At 40.4% G+C, this 18380-nt stretch overlaps 1 protein-coding gene and 1 pseudogene across 1 annotated transcript in view; one reads left to right on the top strand and one right to left on the bottom strand.

Annotated features, from left to right (window-relative positions):
• Positions 1 to 18380, bottom strand: part of MEP1B (meprin A subunit beta) — a 33015-nt gene that overhangs the window by 12362 nt on the left and 2273 nt on the right. The window contains exons 3-9 of the mRNA XM_523904.5: positions 17735 to 17779; positions 17608 to 17651; positions 14937 to 15015; positions 7445 to 7562; positions 6103 to 6281; positions 2987 to 3205; positions 2184 to 2336 (exon numbers count right to left, since the gene is read on the bottom strand). Coding sequence (XP_523904.3) covers positions 2184 to 2336; positions 2987 to 3205; positions 6103 to 6281; positions 7445 to 7562; positions 14937 to 15015; positions 17608 to 17651; positions 17735 to 17779 — 837 coding nt within the window. The remainder of the gene's footprint in view (positions 1 to 2183; positions 2337 to 2986; positions 3206 to 6102; positions 6282 to 7444; positions 7563 to 14936; positions 15016 to 17607; positions 17652 to 17734; positions 17780 to 18380) is intronic.
• Positions 12969 to 14444, top strand: LOC107969465 (clustered mitochondria protein homolog; annotated as a pseudogene).

The following is an 18380-nucleotide window of genomic DNA, read 5'->3' as shown; positions in this document are numbered from 1 at the left end:
ATGTGTGTTTGTTAATGGTGGTGCTAGATTCTTTACACGAGGCATAAGTAACATCCATATATAAATCGCCAGGGAGAAATGACAGAAGCCTAAGCTACATATCTGGCACTTGCAAAAGCTAGCAGATTGACATAACAGTATAAAACTCAAACCTCTCTATTATTTATAAAACGTTTACTTACAATAGTAGTTTTCCGTGGGCACTAATCCTTGCTTATCTTCATTTGTTATGAGCTATAAAGATAAAGCAAGTTTAAGTATCAAATGCTAACTTTTTAAAAATCCACTGTAAGGCTGCAGGTCAAGCCCAAACAGCAGGGCTAAAAGGTAGATTCTACATGGGACACCTTTCAAGTGTCCAAAACCCTGGTCCAGCTCCAAGTGGGAAGAGCTACCATTGGAAAAAGATGCTACAGAGGGTTGTTCCCCCGCTGAGAATATGAAAAAGGAAAATGGAAATTAAGTCAAAACAAGGGTTTGAAACTTGGGTGGGTAAAGAGTTGTAGCATCTGTGTCTCCCAAGGGTAATTCAACGTGAACTTCTAGGTCTTTCTGGAGAGGTGAACACACACTGCGGACAGAGGTGAGAGTCCAGCCAGGAAATCAGGGCCTTGGCTGACCTGCGCGCCCCCGCCTTTTTTTTTTTAAACACTTTCTAACTTCTTTGGCTTCAAACTGTCACAAAAAAAGAAGGAAGAAAAAAAGAAAAGGAAGAAAGAAATTCAACTTTCAGAAGATATTGTAACTACAGCAACCATCTGGGGAGATTCACATTTTAATATTTTTAAAATGATACTTGTAATGAAAAAATTGAGAATAACTGAACCTGATAATTTCAGAGGCACCTCCCACTTATCTGCTTTCATTATCTGCAATACTTAACCTTCTAAGCCATCTCTAAAGAAGGCACAGCTAGTAATTCTGGTTTGAGTGTATATATATTTTCTTTCTTTTTTTTTTTTTTTTTTGAGACAACATCTTACTCTGTTGTCCAGGCTGATACGCAATGGTATGATCTCAGCTCACTACAACCTCTGCCCCCTGGGTTCAAGTGATTCTCCTGCCTCAGTCACCCAACTAGCTGGGACTACAGACATGCGCCACCACACCCAGCTAATTTTTGCATTTTTAGTAGAGACAGGGTTTCACCATGTTGGCCCAGCTGGTCTCAAACTCCCAACCTCAGGTAATCCACCCACCTTGGCCTCCCAAAGGCTGGGGATTACAGGCATGAGCCACTGCACCCGGCCCAATTTTCTTTACCTTATTTCAAGTATTCGCTTAGTTTCCACTATATGCAGGGAATTGTGTTGGGCATTTAAATATGGTTCTAGGAGCAGGCGATTTATGAAAGAGACAACATTAGGGAACCTTTCCCTTACCACAGAAATTAGTTTTCAAAAACAGAAAAAAGTGAGAGCTACCTGGTCTGGATTCTTCTTCTTTTCCCCCTCCCTCCCTATCTACTTTCCTCTGGTCTGAGTAGGACCACTATCCACTATCCAAATATGCATTTAAAAAGAAAAATAAAAGGAAAAGCACCTTTTTGCCATTAGAGGCCTCCAATTCCTGCCTAGATCATCTGAGCTATTAAGCACTGGCCCTAAGTTCTGAAGTCTAGTTTTACATATTTGTTGCCAGAATAAGCAAATACGTAAAAATTTGGTCCTTGTAGCCAAATAACTACTTAAGGCAAAACAAAATGAAAATGGAAAAGGATACGCATCTGAAGAAAATTAAATAAACTCTGCTTTTTAGATATTTTTGTAACAGGAGCATATAATCACATCCAGCTACAGTTCTGAAACAATAATTCGCAGCCTAGTGCTGTCCATTGGAAAGAGTCTCTTGTATTCTGCAAACTTCTAGGAAACAATAGTACTGCCCCTGAGTTAAGAGGCCTTGCCGGAGGCCCAGTCTGGTACACTCTTCTATGGGAACACACTGGTAGAGGCATCACAGAGCCCAGCTCTGACTTGTAGAAAGAAAAATAAACTCAGGAAGGAAAAGCAAAGAAATTAACAATGTCTTTATCAGGTGCAAGGCCTATTTCTCAGTAGTAACCTAATGAATAATCATTAATAATTCTGATAGAAATTAGAGATAAAATCCCATTCTTTCATAGAGAAGTATGTGGCTGTAGCCACTGAGTATACAGTCTAGGAATATCTCACTCCTGTTACCTTGGCACTGGCCCATGTTGGAGTGATCACTCTCTGGCCCCCTGGGAACCTGTGAAACCCGTTGCCAGTCAGCATTATCTCCTGAACTTTGGATCATGCCACACACATTTTCCAGTTCAAAACTGCACGAGTCCATAAAACTCAAGGAAGAGGCTACAAAAAGCAAAAAACAATTATTGACACTCATACAACATGATAATCTAAGTAACAAAAACTGAACTTATCACAGTATTAGAAATGCCAGGTTGGTATTACAGGGAACATCTAGCTGATTCTGGATGATGGTGGCTTAAAGATCCCTCTTTATTTGCAGAACCCCTACAAAGAAGGTAATTAATTCTGTATATCTGAATAAGCTCCCTGCCCGAAGTCTTTTTTTAAAAAAAAACTATCTAATTTGTAGAAACCTGAGTCTATACTCCCCTAGTTATTCGAATCATTAAGCCACAATCCAGATTATTTGATCCCATTCATATTACAACTAGACATATCATTTTGGCTAAAAGGAAGTGTGAGTATCAATCTGACCGACGTTTGAATTATTAACAGCTTTAAAAACTTGCCTGAGGCATATTCCTACAGGACCCAATTTGTTTTTAGATCTCAACACCAGACGTGGTGAAAAGAAAAATGCTGCTTCCAAGTTGTAGATTGAGATCTGAGTGCTATTCTGTTTATTTCCTGAATATCAAATCTCTATAATCGCAGAAACCCCACCAATGCTTGACAAAATGGCACAGACCATCATTTTTTCCTACATAACAGAGGAAAATATAAGTCATTTCAAAGAACGTGTCACATACAGCAGTTATACAGTTGATTCAACTTTAGGAGATCAGAGTCACTGAAATCCATTCGTTGGCCGATCACATCCTCAAAGTCTGAGATTCTTGTGACAATTGTCGGCTCTGTTCCATTTTGGAATGCAGTTTTACTGTAGTGCATTACTGAAGTGTAATCATAGGGAACATTCAGGGAATCTGATATGTCATCACTATAGGTGTTAAAATTGTGCTCTCTGCCTAAAGGATAAATAAAAAATCTTTACTTGATGTTCACAAAATTCAGCTTATCTTACTCCAAATACTGCTCACTTAGAAATGGAGAATATAATAAACTCAAGCAATTTTTGCTACAACTAACAACAGTTTCATTATTCCCATCTTACAATATAATATTCAAGCTTAGAACTGTGATACCAGCAGTCACACTGAACATATCTAAGGTTCTATTGCAGCCCATAGTTAGGACATTGGCATTTAGTCTAAGGCTGTAAAAATTGCTCGTGGAAAGGAGGATTCTAGAAAGTGCTGCTAACCAGCCTGGGCAACAAAGTGAGACCTCATCTCTAATAAATATTTTAAGGCCAGGCGTGGTGGCTCACGCCTGTAATCCCAGCACTTTGGGAGGTCGAGGCAGGCGGATCATGAGGTCAGGAGTTCGAGACCAGCCTGACCAACATGGTGAAACCCTGTCTCTACTAAAAATACAAAAATCAGTCCATTGTGGTGGTGTGCACCTATAATCCCAGCTACTCAGGAGGCAGAGGCAGGAGAATTGCTTGAACCCAGGAGGCAGAGGTTGCAGTGAGCCAAGATTGCGCTACTGCACTCCAGCCTAGGTGACAGAATGAGACTCCATCTCAAATAAAATAAAATAAAATAAATATTTTAAAAATTAGCCAGGCGTGGTGGTGCATGCCTGTAGTCCCAGCTACTCCGGAGGCTGAGGTGGGAGGATTGCCTGAGCCTGGGAAGTCGAGCCTGCAGTGAGCTGTGATCATGCCACTGCACTCCAGCCTGGGTGACAAAGTAAGACTCTGTCTCAAAAAAAAAAAAAAAAAAAAAAGTGTTGTTGAACCAGTCAGGGCATTGGCCAGCAATGATGGCAGGCTGAGGACGTCCACAGTAGATGGAGATGGAAGTAAGAAGGCTTTGAAGGGATGCTGAGATGAAACCTGGGAATGATAACTTTCTAGTTATCCTACAAAGGAGTCATTAAAAAGCATTGACATGCAGTTATTGACTAACCATAATTCATGGTTACTGGAATAGGTGTAGATGTATTTAAAGCACAATGAACCAGCCTGGCCAACATGTTTAAACCCTGTCTCTACTAAAAATACAAAAATTAGCCAGGTGTGGTGGCGGGCGCCTATAATCCCAGTTACTCGGGAGGCTGAGGCAGGAGAATCACTTGAACCCAGGAGGTGGAGGTTGCAGTGAGCCAAGATCGCACCACTGCACTCCAGCCTGGGCAACAGAGCGAGATTCTGTCTCAAAATAAATAAATAAATAAAGCATAATGACTATAGTTAATAATAATGTATATTTCAAAATTGCTAAGAGAATAAATCTCAAATGTCTCACCATAGAAATGATAAGTGAGGTGATGGCTATGTTAAGTAGCTTGTTTTAGTCATTCCACGTTGTGTACACATGTCAAAATATCACTGTACCACATAAGTATATACAATTATGATTTGTCAGTTTAAAATAATAATAAAAAACAAAAATGAATATATTTAGAGAAGACATTCAGGCCATTTAGCATTATACTAATGGGCAACTGATTTCAACTTGAAATGGAATGATTCTGTGGACACTTTAAGGTGGTTCTGATCTCCAAAACATAAAGATGTGTTATGAAATGTGAGCAGAAGTTTAGATCAAAAATAAGACTTTGGGAATCCTAAGGAGTGTGGCTGTGGATTAAAGCTAAACACTGCTGTTTCTCTAGAAATCTTTTAGTTTGCTGCTATGCCTGACCCCATTTGAGATAAGCAGAGTCGGGGGATAAAGAGCAAGAGCTGTGATTTCAAGAAGTGTGGTGTCAGGGGACCTTGTATAGGGCACTCCTCACAGTGCCTCAGACATAATAGCAATGCCCTTTCCTCTGTGTCGCCCCACACAGGCAGGACAGATGAGGAAGCTGAGTGTCACTGTGGAATGTGGAAAACATGAGCTCTAGTCAGACATGGTTATTAAGACTTTGTGACTTTGAACACAAAATCACAAACAGTTCATGCTACTCAACTATTACTGAAAATTGTTCCATGAAACAATAAATCCAAATACTCTACAAGCTACTCTGCAAAAAGAAAAAAGAAGACCATGATCAAATCATTTTGGGAAATGCTCCTTTTCTTAGAGATTTACAATTCCTGTCAACCCAATAAACACTCAGAGCAGTATAGCAGGATAAGTAAGTCTTAATTTCTTTTAACCTAGGTGTTATGCCTTGAATATGTCCCCCCAAAAGCATGTATTGGAAACCTAATCCCCAGTGCAACAGTGTTGGGAGGTGGGGCCTAATGAGAGGTAATTAGGGCATGGGCTCCGTCTCATAAATGGATTAATCCCATTGCTGCAGAAGTAGGTTTGCTACTGCAGGCGTGGATTCCTTGTAAAAGGACAGATTTGGTCCTGTTTTTTCTCTCTGACTCTCCCTTGACCTCTGCCCTCTGCCATGGTATGTGACACAGCAAGAAGGCCCTCATCAAATGCCCACCCCTTGATTTTGGACTTTCCAGCCACCAGAACAATGAGGAATAAATTTCAGTTCTTTATAAATTACCCAGTCTGTGGTGTTTTGTTATAGCAGTGCAAGATGGACTAAGACTTGGGGATTTGCAAAACTAATTTGGCCACAGACTCCGTTCCACATAATACTCATGAACATATTGTGGGACTGAATATGCTTTAAGAACCACAAAACCAGTTTCTAGAGCATATCTAGCTCATATGGGTTCTGGAATACTAGTGCTCCAATAACTCAGAATGAGTTCAAGCTGAATGAATTAAGACCTCAAAACATCAAAGTTTTAAGATTATTAACAGTTGCCACAGATGACAAGAGAGGACACATGCTTAGAAATTCAGTCCTTAACTAAAAACATAGGAAAAAAAGAGAAATGTACCTGACAGAATTCTGTCCCACATTATCCTGACATAGTCATCCCGGTCAGAACGCGACTGCTCATGCCAGAATCCCAGAGCGTGGAGGAACTCGTGTTGAACTGTTGCTATTCGGTCACAGTTTGCCCCGATGGAAAGTTCTTGCTTCCCAACCCGCCTATTTCCTACTGAAGACCAGCAGCTTACAGGAGAGTTTACAAGAAAGGGGGAAGAGGATGTTACAATCTGAGGTCTCAGGGCAGAATCGCCACTGCCTAGTTGACTTCATTACCCACCTTTGCTCTTACATCTGAACACTGTGCGTTTCTCTCATAACCCAGGTGACATAGTTTGGACAATTGTCCCCACTCACATCTCATGTTGAACTGTAATTCCCAGTGCTGGAGGTGGGACCTCATGGGAGGTATTTGAGTCATGGGACGAACCACTCATGGCTTGGTGCTGTCTTCGCGATAGTGAGTTTTCATGAGATCTGGTCATTTAAAAGTGTGTAGCACCTCCCCCTCCCCACTCTTTCTCTGGCTCCTGCTTTTGCCATGCGACATGCCTGCTCCACCCTCACCTTCCACTATGATTATAAGCTTCCGGAGGCCTCCCCAAAAGCTGAGCAGATGTCAACACCATGCTTCCTATAAAGCCTGCAGAACTGAAAGCCAGTTAAACCTCTTTTCTGTATAAATTACCGAGTCTCTGGTATTTCTGTACAGCAATGCAAGAATGGCCTAATATACCAGGTATTGTATAATATTAAAAAACCTTACAGACCAGGTGATCTTTAAAGAACTTGCCCTAACACCAAATATTACATAGGAGCAAATCATCCCCAAGGTGGTCTAGACCTGGTTTTTCTTGTGAATTTCAAAGTCTTTGAGCTCCTCCTTGTTATGCCTGTGCCCATTAACAAGGGTTTTACAGGGACAGCAACCACTCAGAATTGCTGAGCTCAAGACAAATAATACTGTCGCCTTCTTAACCCAAGAAATAAGAGTGGTTAGGTTAAAATAAGCTTAAGCACAGACATGGACACACATAAATACACATGTTTTTTACTTGAAAGGGATAAAGAGTATGTAAATTACAAACGGGCTGAAATTCACAAGGTTGTGGGTCTGATGGCATTGCAATCCCATCCACTTTCCACTTTGTCTAAAGGCAGTTACATGTATGGGAATATAATTTCTATGTCTACAAAAACTAGATCCAGTTGTTTTTTACTCTCCAGCAACTAGCAAGAAAGTCCCCACCCCTTCCTAAAGGTCAGAGCCTAGGATGATTGCTGCAATGTAATGTCCCAGGCACTAGAGTTCTCCTTAGATGCCTTAGAAGACTAAGTCTGCAACTTACCCACTGCCCTTGAACACTGATATATAGTTTGTTTCTCCAGCCCAAGGCTTAAAGTCAATACATGTTTTAAGGCGATAACGTTCAAATGCATTGAGGATAACTCCCTTAGCATTCATTTCTGAAGGAAGAAAACAAACAAAAATATGCTTATTAAAACAATCACCACTGAAAAATCTTCCATGGAAGCAGGCCACTGCAATATATTGCTTATCATGAGTTAGTCCCTTCATGAATGTTGAGTCTTTTATTTTTACAAAAATTAGAATTCAGTACCCATTGAATATCATATACAGTATCTGCTTATTCTTCAGATCCCTTATTTGGCCTCATATTTCTCTAGCACTCACTAATGGTGCATTACTAAATAATAAAAATGCATCTTTACCTCAGAGAACATATCCATTGGATCACAGGCAATCAAAATAAATAATCACCATCACATACTTCATCTGAGAAGCCATAATATGTATTTAAAGCCACACAGCTGGGCTTTTAATCTGAGGATCTTCAGATGGGAGAGTCTATGAACACCCTGAAATAGTATGCAAAGTGTGTATGTGTGTGTGTGTGTGTGCATATCTACATATGCAAAGTGCATTTTCTAGAGAGAGCTTTCATGAGGTCTGCAAGTGAGTTCAGGGCCCAAAATAGGGGTAAGAGCCAATGCTCTGGATATAAGAGTGATATGGATATGGAGCTCAAAGAAGGCAGAGGTGTGGAAGAAACAACATGCAGGAAAAGAAACTTGTGAGTGACCAGGAGGAACGGGCTGTATCAGATGCACATGGAGAGGCATCACATGGGCCAGGTCCTAGTGACGTGAAAGATGGGAGCCTGCCAGGAGGTGGGAGACAGTATGGCAGAGGGGAAAGTGCTTGGACTTTGGAGCCAGACACACCTAAGTTCTTCCCTATCCTCACCACTCACTTTTGACATAAAACTTTTGCCAATTCAATCAACCTTTGGAGCTTTGGTGTTATTATCAGTTAAGTGAGGAAATAAAATCAACTTTGCAGGATATTGTGAGGATAGTAAGAGAAAGTAAAGGTGAAGTTCCAAGTAAAATTAGCATTTGTCAAATGTTCATTTCCTTTCTCCCTACTAGAGTAACCATTGCATAGACATTCAAGGAAGATTACTTGGTATGCCTCTGTTGAGGCAGGTCTAAGAAGATCAAGAACAGGATTCACATAGGGAAGACCCTAAAATCCATAAGTTGTAAAAGGCACTAAGTTCAGACTTTTACAATACCACATAAGTAATACACTATCGTTATAAATAAGTTAAAAATTGATATGAATAAAAAAATTTTAAATCCTATCATCCAGGAATAATCAATCACCCTTACCATACATTTTGCCTTTGAATACATATATAACATACATATGTTAATATTTCTATAAAAAATAAAGTCATCTACATAGCATTTTACCATTTTTTCACTAAATATTATGTCATCAAAATCTTTTTTCATCATTATTGTTTTTATCATTTTAATGAATAGAGGATTACAAATTGGATCCATTGGACATTGGATCACAGGAAATCAAAATAAATTGCCACCACATACTTAATCTGAGAAGCTATAATATGTATTTAAAGCCTCACAGCTGGGCTTTTAATCTGAGGACGTTGAGATGGGAAGGTCTATGAACACCCTGAAATAGTATGCCGTGTGTGTGTGTGTGTGTGTGTGTGTGTATCTATGTATGGCTGTTAACGTTCAAAATGTTCTGTCCTATAAGTATCATATTTGGGTCATTATTTCAAATGTAATATTTCCTTCAAATAAGGCATGATAATACTGACCACCATATCACTGTTTTAAACAGAATGTAAAAGAGCATACTAGTTTAGGCCATTTATCAAAACTTAATGAGGATAGTTTCTTGAATTAATAAATAAAGTAACACGTGAAAGCTTTATAAACACTGAGGCCCTTTACCAAGATAAGATCTTTGTTTTCCATATGCCTTTATTTACTGAGGGCCTTAGTTAACCTTGCGTTATAGATGCAGAAAGCTCCACTTGGAACCATGCCAGGCTTTGGAAAATGAGGCAAGTTGCTGGCAATCCTAGGAGTTCAGTAAGCAGCTGTTCAGGATTGTTTCCCCTTAGTAGCCCCTTCAGGTTTCTAGCACCTTCCCCTTCATTTCCATCCCCAACTCTTTACCCTCAGCCTCCCCCACTGCCTTTTCTCCCTTGGTGCTAAGGCAAGGAATTATAACTTAGGCCCTGGAAAGTATAAACGGCTGCTATGAGTATTACTCCTTTCAGGGAAGTTGCATCTACCAGCCAGGTAACATCTGAAGTTCAAGCTCAAAGACTACAACCCTACTGGTAGAATTTCACAGGTTGACCTACTGGAATCTGAGTAATAGGGCCTTCCAGAAATCAACCCTTCATAGGTATTTACTTTTGCTACCTGTAAGAGTGGCCTTGCTTAGTAATTTTCTTAGTCTGAGTCATTTGAAGATGGTATACATTTCTGAAACGTAAGGATACTTTTCTTAATTTGAACATAGAAAACAAGTTGAATTCTACAATATTAAACAAAAGTATTTTCTAAATAAGAAATAATCAAAATTACATAATTGAAAAAAATTGTTCTATAAAAATTTGAAGTTTGATTCTATTATAAAGACTATACAATATGAAAAAATGCAATAACATTAAGTGAAAAAATTAGAACAAAAGATTTAAGACATCATAGTTATAACTATGTAAAAATGTACACAGTTTGGATGGTAGGATCTAGGCTGAATTTTTACCTAACATTTTTCATTTATATATATACATATGCTTATCAATTTATTTCAAAAATGTTATTACATGTAATATGCCAGAGACTATGGTAATCCTCCAATTTGCAAGATGAAAAATAGCTCTTATCCTCAAGGCATTCATTATGTTGTTTAAAAAATAAATAAAGCTCATAAGGTTAGATGGCTTTGGTTAAATACATGGCAAAAAAAAATAGCCTAAGATATATATAAAATTAAAGCTCCCTAATCTTTCATGGAACATACTTAGGAGAATAATTTTTTTAAAAAAAGAAATATAGCTGGATGTGGTGGCTCACGCCTGTAATCCCAACACTTTGGGAGGCCGAGGTGAGTGGATTGCCTGGTGAAACCCCATCTCTACCAAAAATACAAAAAATTAGCTGGACATGGTGGCATGCATCTGTGGTCCCAGATACTTGGGAGGCTGAGGTGGGAGGATCATTTGAGCCTGAGAGGCAGAGGTTGAAGCCTGGGTGATAGAGTGAGAACTCGTCTCAAAAAAGAAAGAAGGAAGGAAGGAAGGAAAGGAAAAAAAGGAAGAATTAAAACAAAAGAACTTAAAAATTTTTTAATCAAAAGACTAAACCAAAAAACATGTATATTCAAAATCTTTCAGGTTCCTAATTCCAAAAGTCAATGAACATCTTTCTCTCCTCATGCTCCCTGTGCTCTTTATGGCTTCCAACCCCGCTAACTACTCCTGCCCTGGCTTTCCCTGCCCTACTGTTAGTTTTTTATCTATGTTTCTGGCCAATTCCCCCTTCTCAATAACTTCCACTAGATCTTCCTTCTATACCAGTTCCAAAAAATGGCACTGAGTTTCATTCTCGACCATCTTCTTACTTATTCAACACAACCTTCCAGGATAAATCAATAAAATCCAGTTATCTATGGAGCACCTGCTCTATGCAAAGCACTGTGTGAAATGCTCATCCATACTCACGGCTTCAACCATCTCTTACATCCTAATAACTCCCAAACATTTCTCGACCTTGAATGACCAGGTCGTATACCAACAATTTATTTGGTATCTCCACCACAGTGACTCTGATGCATTTCAAATTCTGCATGCCAAAAACTAATTTCCACCGCGCTTCTCTGTCTCATGCTCCTCAAGGTTAAATTCTCCATTCTTGTTGAAGACATTACCATGCCCTCAGCTACCCAGGACTGAATCCTGAGCACTAGAATCTCTTTCTCTACACCCACCTTCTTCTTGACCTCTTACAGTCAATCACTAAATCTAACAAATGCATCCCAAATAGCTTTTAGATTTATCTTGGTTAGGAATCTCTTAATTCTTTCTCTGAATTTCCTCAGTAGTTTGCTAACTGGTCTCCCTACCTTCTTTTTACCCCACTAATGACACATCTTCTATACTTCAACCCAAGTGATTATTTTAAACTGCAATTTTAACAATCTCACTGCCACAATAATACTTTTGGTGGCACCATGTTATTAGTATACACGACAAGTTCTTTAACACCGGGAAGACCCAAGTCCTACCCCATTTGGGTTCCGCCTACCTGCTCAACTTCCTAGCTCCCCACTCTCAATCTAAATTCCAGCTCAGGATTTTCTCCCTTCTTCAGGACTTAGCAGATCGTGATGCATCTGGCTAAAGCACCCTTCCCTTGCTATCAGAGGCCACACTAGCCCACATGGTGCCTGTGTGCCAATTAGAAAGAGGCACTACCTCTGAGCAGGTGCTGCAGTTGCTGGCTGGCCAGATGGGTGAACAGCACTTTCACACAAAGAAACAAATGCCTCCTGGTGAACAGAAAGAACATAAACCTGGTATCAGCTCCACTTGTTTCCTGGCCCAGCCACCTGAGAGCAGCTTCTTGAAGCAGCTCTACATCATTAATGGCATTCTTCATTCATTCCTCTCAGTCAGAAAGTCTTGGAGAATCTGAAAGCTGAGGTGGCATGGCAGCACCAGCTCCAGGAGGTCATGTCAGTTGTACGGTGTACAACTTACACAATCTTCATGGCAGTCCTGCTATATAGTGTCCTCTGCTTATAATGCATATGCTTTTCTATCCAGGTTGAGTTTAATGCCCCTCCAATGTGCTCCCATAGCTCTTTGAACACATCACTAATCATAATGTTTATTCCATTCTATCATAATTCACTTTTGATTTATGTGAGTCTCCACTGAAATGCATGATCTTTAAGAAAAATAGCAGGGTTTTCAAATACCATATGTTTTCCCATAAGTGGGAGCTAAATATTGCATAGACATGGATGTAAAGATGAGAACAAAAGACACTGGGGACTACAAGAGGGGAAAGGGAGGGAGAAAAGGGTTGAAGAAGCCACCTATTGGGTGCTATGCTCAACTCCTGGGTGATGGGTTCATTTGTACCCCTAACTTCAGCATCATGCAACACACCCATGTAACAAACCTGCACACGTACCCACTGAATCTAAAATAAAAGTTGAAATTTTAAAAAACTATAACAGGCTGGGTGCAGTGGCTCATACCTGTAATCCCAGCATTTTGGGAAGCCAAGGCAGGCAGATCACTTAAGGCCAGGAATTCGAGACCAGCCTGTACGACATGGTGAAAGCCCGTCTCTACTAAAAATACAAAAATTAGCCAGGTGTGCTAGCACATGCCTGTAATCCCAGCTACTCGGGAAGCTGAGGCAGGAGAATCACCAAAACCTGGGAGGTAGAAGTTGCAGTGAGCCGAGATTATGCCACTGCACTCCAGCCTGAGATTGTGCCACTGCATTCCAGAGCAAGACTCTGTCTCAAAACAAAAAAAAAAAAACAAAAATGAAAAATAAAATTAAAAATTAAAAAACTATAGCAGGGTTTTTACTCAAACTTTTCCCAAACAGCAATTTCTAAGCTAATGCTGGTCAGTGACATAATTGTCACTAGTCCATAGATTAAAATGAAGACCATGTTTAGAGTTTTCCAACATATTTAAATTTCTTCTATAGAAAAGCTGTTCTTAGTTTTGGATTTGATTCTTCTGACTTTTTAACATTTTAATACTACACTAATAACATTATTTACTGTATGAAAAGAGGATGATGAAAGCTCTTTTATCATGTTGGGTTGTTAAGTTCCTGACCTGGCAAAATAAAATGTTGATAAAACAATGCCAGTTCCTCAAATTTAGTTGGTTATTTTATGTATTTTCTCATATGTATAATTGATCATAGGGTAAACCACTGCTTTAAAATAAAGACTGGCTCCCTGTGAGCCCATCAATCAGGCCCTGCACCTGTTTAACAAAGTGTAGGGAGCAGTGCACGCGGAGATCTGAGCCTGCCTGCGCCTCCTTGCCCGCCTCCACTACATCATGGGCAAGTACGCAGAGGCCCTGAGAAGCCAGCAGAAGGCAGTGCTGATGAGCGTGCGGGTGATGGGCATCGAGCACCCCAACACCATCCAGGAAAACATGCACCTGGCCCTGCACTGCTTCACCAGCAGGCAGCTGTCCCCGGCCCTCAGCCTGCTGCAGGGCGCCCACTACCTCACGCGCTGGTGCTTGGGGAAGACACCCTGAGGTGGCGTGCTGGACAACATCAGGCGGGTGCTGCACAGGGTGATGGAGTACGACCTGTCACTGTGCTTCCTGGACAACGTGCTGGCCGTCAGCACCAAGTACCAAGGGCCCAAAGCTCTCAAGGTGGCCCTTGGCCACCACCTCGTCACCTCGGTCTATGAGAGCAAAGCTGAGTTTCCGGTCGGCCCTGCAGCACCAGAAGGAAGGGCTGGCTGCACACCCTCCGTAAGACCCAGCTGGGCGAGGACCAGGAGAAGACCAAGGAGAGCTCTGAGTACCTCAAGTGCCTGACCCAGCTGGCCGTGGCCCTGCGGCGCGCCATGCATGAGATCTACCGCAACGGCTCCAGCAACAACATCCCGCCCCTCAACTTCACAGCCCCCAGCATGGCCAGCGTCTTGGAGCAGTTCAAAGGCATCAATGGCATCCTCTTCATTCCTCTCAGCCAAAAAGACTTGGAGAGTCTGAAAGCCGAGGTGGCGCAGTGACACCAGCTCCAGAAGGCCAGCAGAAACAGGGATAAGGCCAAGGAGCCCAAGGCCACCGAGCCCAAGCCAGCTGGGGCACCAGAGGACCTGGGTTCCCAGCCCCGGGCTGCCAATGACCCTTCTTCCCCGAACTTGCAGGGATAGAGAGGGACAGGCAGACGGACAATCAGTCAGTGGCCTCACTCACCAGGGATCCAGACTCTAGGAGAAAGGAGCATACCTGCCATGGGAAGAGGAAGCAAGGCCCTCTTCTTCCATGTTTCACCCTCACCGCACCCCCAGCATAGCATCCTCCTGGGACCCTGGCCTGGCCTGTCTGCTCTCCAAAAGATGTTTTTGCACTGGTTCAATGAATATATGATGCAGAGCCCCTCCCCCACAAAAGAAGACTGGCTCCCTAATCGTTATGTCCCTAGCATAACAGAGTAGGCTCTCCATAAACGTTGGTTGAACTCATTGCTATGTTGGTCAAGACACTGTAAATATTTCAGACAGAGTCATTTAGGTTACTTTCATTGTTCTTTTTGCTTATTTTTTTTTTCAAAGTAAATGTACATAGCCACACAAAGGAGCAAACCAAACAAAACCTTAAAGACCATATAAGCCCACCCTTTGAAACATTATAATCATATTTTTTGTCTATTTTGTCAGAAATAGACATTAGTTATGAATACTCCAAGGTGCATACTAACCCAAGCTATCTTCTAGAACATATGGAATGGTATGAGGCCATCTATACTTTTCTCCAATGATGGAATTTCTAATTTGTGCCTGTCAAAAATAAATGCAAAAGGGCTAGTTAAACAAATAAGGCAAACACTTAGGAAACCTGTAGTTAATCTAGAAATAAATGAAGTTTGAAGCTCTCCCAGTTCGCACAAACAAATTGTGTGTGTGTGTGTGTGTGTGTGGAGCCCTACTTTTATCATAATATAACAAAGTTTCTAGGAAGAAATTACTAATTTCTATCATTAATTTTGTTAATACAGTTGAAGAAGGAATAATGCAAAAAATAACTGTTGGAAAACTGAACTACAAATATTGGTAGATTTATAGGTTAGTTTCCTACACTTAAAGATTAAAAATTTGCAAGAAAACAGTGATAGCAAGACCTTGATAATCTGGATCTCACAATATCAGAAAAAGTCACACATGAGCTGGGCCAAAGTTTTCAAAAATTTTTAAAGGATTTTAAACTGTATAATAGAAAATGAGTAATATTTTACTAATGTATTTACTCAGTCCACAAATTGAATATTGTCCTAGAGAATAGAGATTCCTTGGTAATAAAGGTCTCTGGCTTCCTGGAGCTTATATCTAGTGGAGGAGAGAAAGAGTATGTAAAAAAAAAAAAATGTTTAAGCAGGATGAATGCAATAGGGAGGAAATTAGAAAGAGAGATGTGAACAAGGGCACAGGGATGACGGAGTACATGAGATGGAGTGATCAGGACAGTCCTCTCTGAAGGGATGATATTTAAGGGGAAATAGGGATCGCAAGACAGAGCCAGCATTGAAAGGGGTCCTGGGAAGATGGTTTCAGGCAGAGGGAACATTAGTTGTTCTGGTTCTGAGGTGGGAGTATGCCTGGGATGTTTTGAATATGTGTTGAGACCAGTAGCCTGATGAGTCTAAGAGAGAACATGGATGAGATAAGAGGAGAGGAAAAGAGAGAGAGGGGAGGGGAGAGGGGAGGACAGAAGCGGGAGCTAAGGCATGCTAGGCTTAGATGGCTGGGGCTAAATCCGGAGATGATTCTAAACCCATAGGCAACTGTGGAAGAGTTTCAAGCCAGGAGGTGAAATGAAGTCACTGCCTGTTTGAAAAATGACTTTGCTGTGAGAGATAAGGACAAGTAACAAGGTGGAAAAGATTATAGGGGAACAATATCTGAAATAGAAAGACAAATTAGGAGGCTAATGGAAAAGGCCAGGCAAGAGATGATGGGGCCTGAATTAGAGTGATGGAGAAAAGTGGATGATTTGCAGTGTATGTTAGAGCTAGAAATGATAGAACTTGCTGACGGGCTGGATGGGGAGTGAAGGAGAGAGGAGAAGCAAAGGTGACGCTCGAGGTTTTTATGTGTTCAGTTGAGTAGAGTCAGGTTGTGAGGATGACTTTATGAAGAGAGGAGAGTGGGGAGGAACAGTTTGGGGGGAAGGTCACAGTTCACCTGATCAGAGGACACCTTAGGTTTGAGATGTCTTGTAGACATTCAAGTGGAGCTGGCAAATTAGTGCTTGGATAGACCAGTCAGGAGCTCAGGGAAAGGAGAGGACCAGAGATATGCCTTTGGATTCATTGGCATGGAGATGACATTTGAATCCCTGGACCAAGGTGAGATCAAGAGAGAGCACAGATAGAAGAGTAGGCTCAGGACTAAGCCTGGGACACTGCAGCTGTGTTTCCTGAGGGTGGGAGGACTGTGAGGGATGTTGGTGCTTATGATATAGGAAGTAAGGGAGTGACTTAGGACTGTGTTGGAAGGAAGAGCAGAATTTTACAGGAAAAGATCTACTGGGTAATTTCTAGGCCACATGGTGTATATATTTTAAACTATGCTAGATCTTCTCAAATTGCCTTCTTTCTTTTTTTCAAATTTATACACTCTCCAGTATAATAACATGTTCTAAACACATTCCTAGACAAGCATCCTAGTTTCTCTCTATCATCACCAAAAGGGATAGTAAGTAGTAAGTTTCTTAATATTTTTCAATCTAGGGGGCAATAAACTATATCTTGTCTTTTGAAAAATAGTGCTTATTTCCATGCTGTGAGAGAACACTGAAAAAAACAGTGCTTTCATGATAGTGAACTTTTTAGTCCCCCTAATCTACCTGCAAGGTTCTTGTGTTTATCTGCGTGGCATGATGACTTAGATGAGAATCAGCACTCTTTATGAATAGGTTTGGGAGGGTCTTAACTTGGCAACATTATTTTTAGCTAAGGCCAGGGTAGAAGTCACAAAATCTATTTATTGGGGTAAAAAGCCTGATTCATTGAAGATGTTTACAAATTCAGTTTAATTTTGCCTCCACTAGATTGAATCTGTGAGGTCCTATTTTAAAATCAAATGTCATATTGCTCCAATAATGAAAATCAATCAAATCAATAAGACTAAGACATATGTAATGAGTTATGGTGGCTTGAACCACACAGAAATCTGAGTAATGAAAGATGAAGACACAATTATATGCATTTCTTTGAGTATAATATATTCATTGAATAAATGTGTCACCATGATTCTGCACCCTTAGAGATAGTTAGGCTTAACAAAATTCATGCTGTCTAATCTTTCTCATTTACTCTGAATTTGGCTTGCAGTGGTTAATGGAAGATTCTTCCTTATACTGTTTCAACTCACCCTATCAAGTCTGATGTCACCCTCAAAAAGATCCAGTCCCAAACCTAAGAGTAAAGATAAAAATTCATGTTAGCAAATTGGATTCAAACTCTCTACTTAAGAGATTATGTAAAAAAAATCCACAAACCTTCATTGATATCAAATATGTCCTGGTCCATTCCGCCATCTACATCTTTGATTAAAACAACAACAACAAAAAATTGAACATTATGTTTATAAAAGGAGAAAACCTTTATCATTTATATAATCAGAACTAAGCAAGTTTCTTTTGGCCTCAGGTAAGTGACTACTAGATTCAGACTCAACATACATTGATTGATTGATTGATTGATTGATTGAGAATCTCCTATGAGCCAGGTTGGGCTCTAAAGAGCTTTTATGTATGTATTCTGTCCTATCGACATTCCTTGAATGTCAAATGACTTCGGGAATAAGAAATTGGTTGCTCTATATATTATTAAGCATAATTTGAAAGACTAGAAGACTAGATTAAATAGGAAACAAATGATTAAATTTGGTCAAACTAGCCCAATCTACTCATACATGTATATCACTTGCTAGTAGTATACCTTGGAACTCTCAAGCAAAATTCTTAAGTTAAACTTGAATTACTATTTTAAGTTGCAAAGGTGTATCTAATATGGCCAAATCTCCGAGTATGCAAGTGAATACTGAGTAGACTGTTATTATTAGGTCCATCTGATTTGACACAAAATAACAAAAACAATAATAGCAAGCATTTATGGGATGTCTATGTGTCAGTCACTGTGCTT

Source organism: Pan troglodytes, chromosome 17 (genome assembly GCF_028858775.2).
Source record: "Pan troglodytes isolate AG18354 chromosome 17, NHGRI_mPanTro3-v2.0_pri, whole genome shotgun sequence".
NCBI classification, from domain to species: Eukaryota; Metazoa; Chordata; class Mammalia; order Primates; family Hominidae; genus Pan; species Pan troglodytes.
The sequence above is the reverse complement of the archived record's forward strand: the minus strand, read 5'-3'. Positions and strand labels throughout refer to the sequence as shown.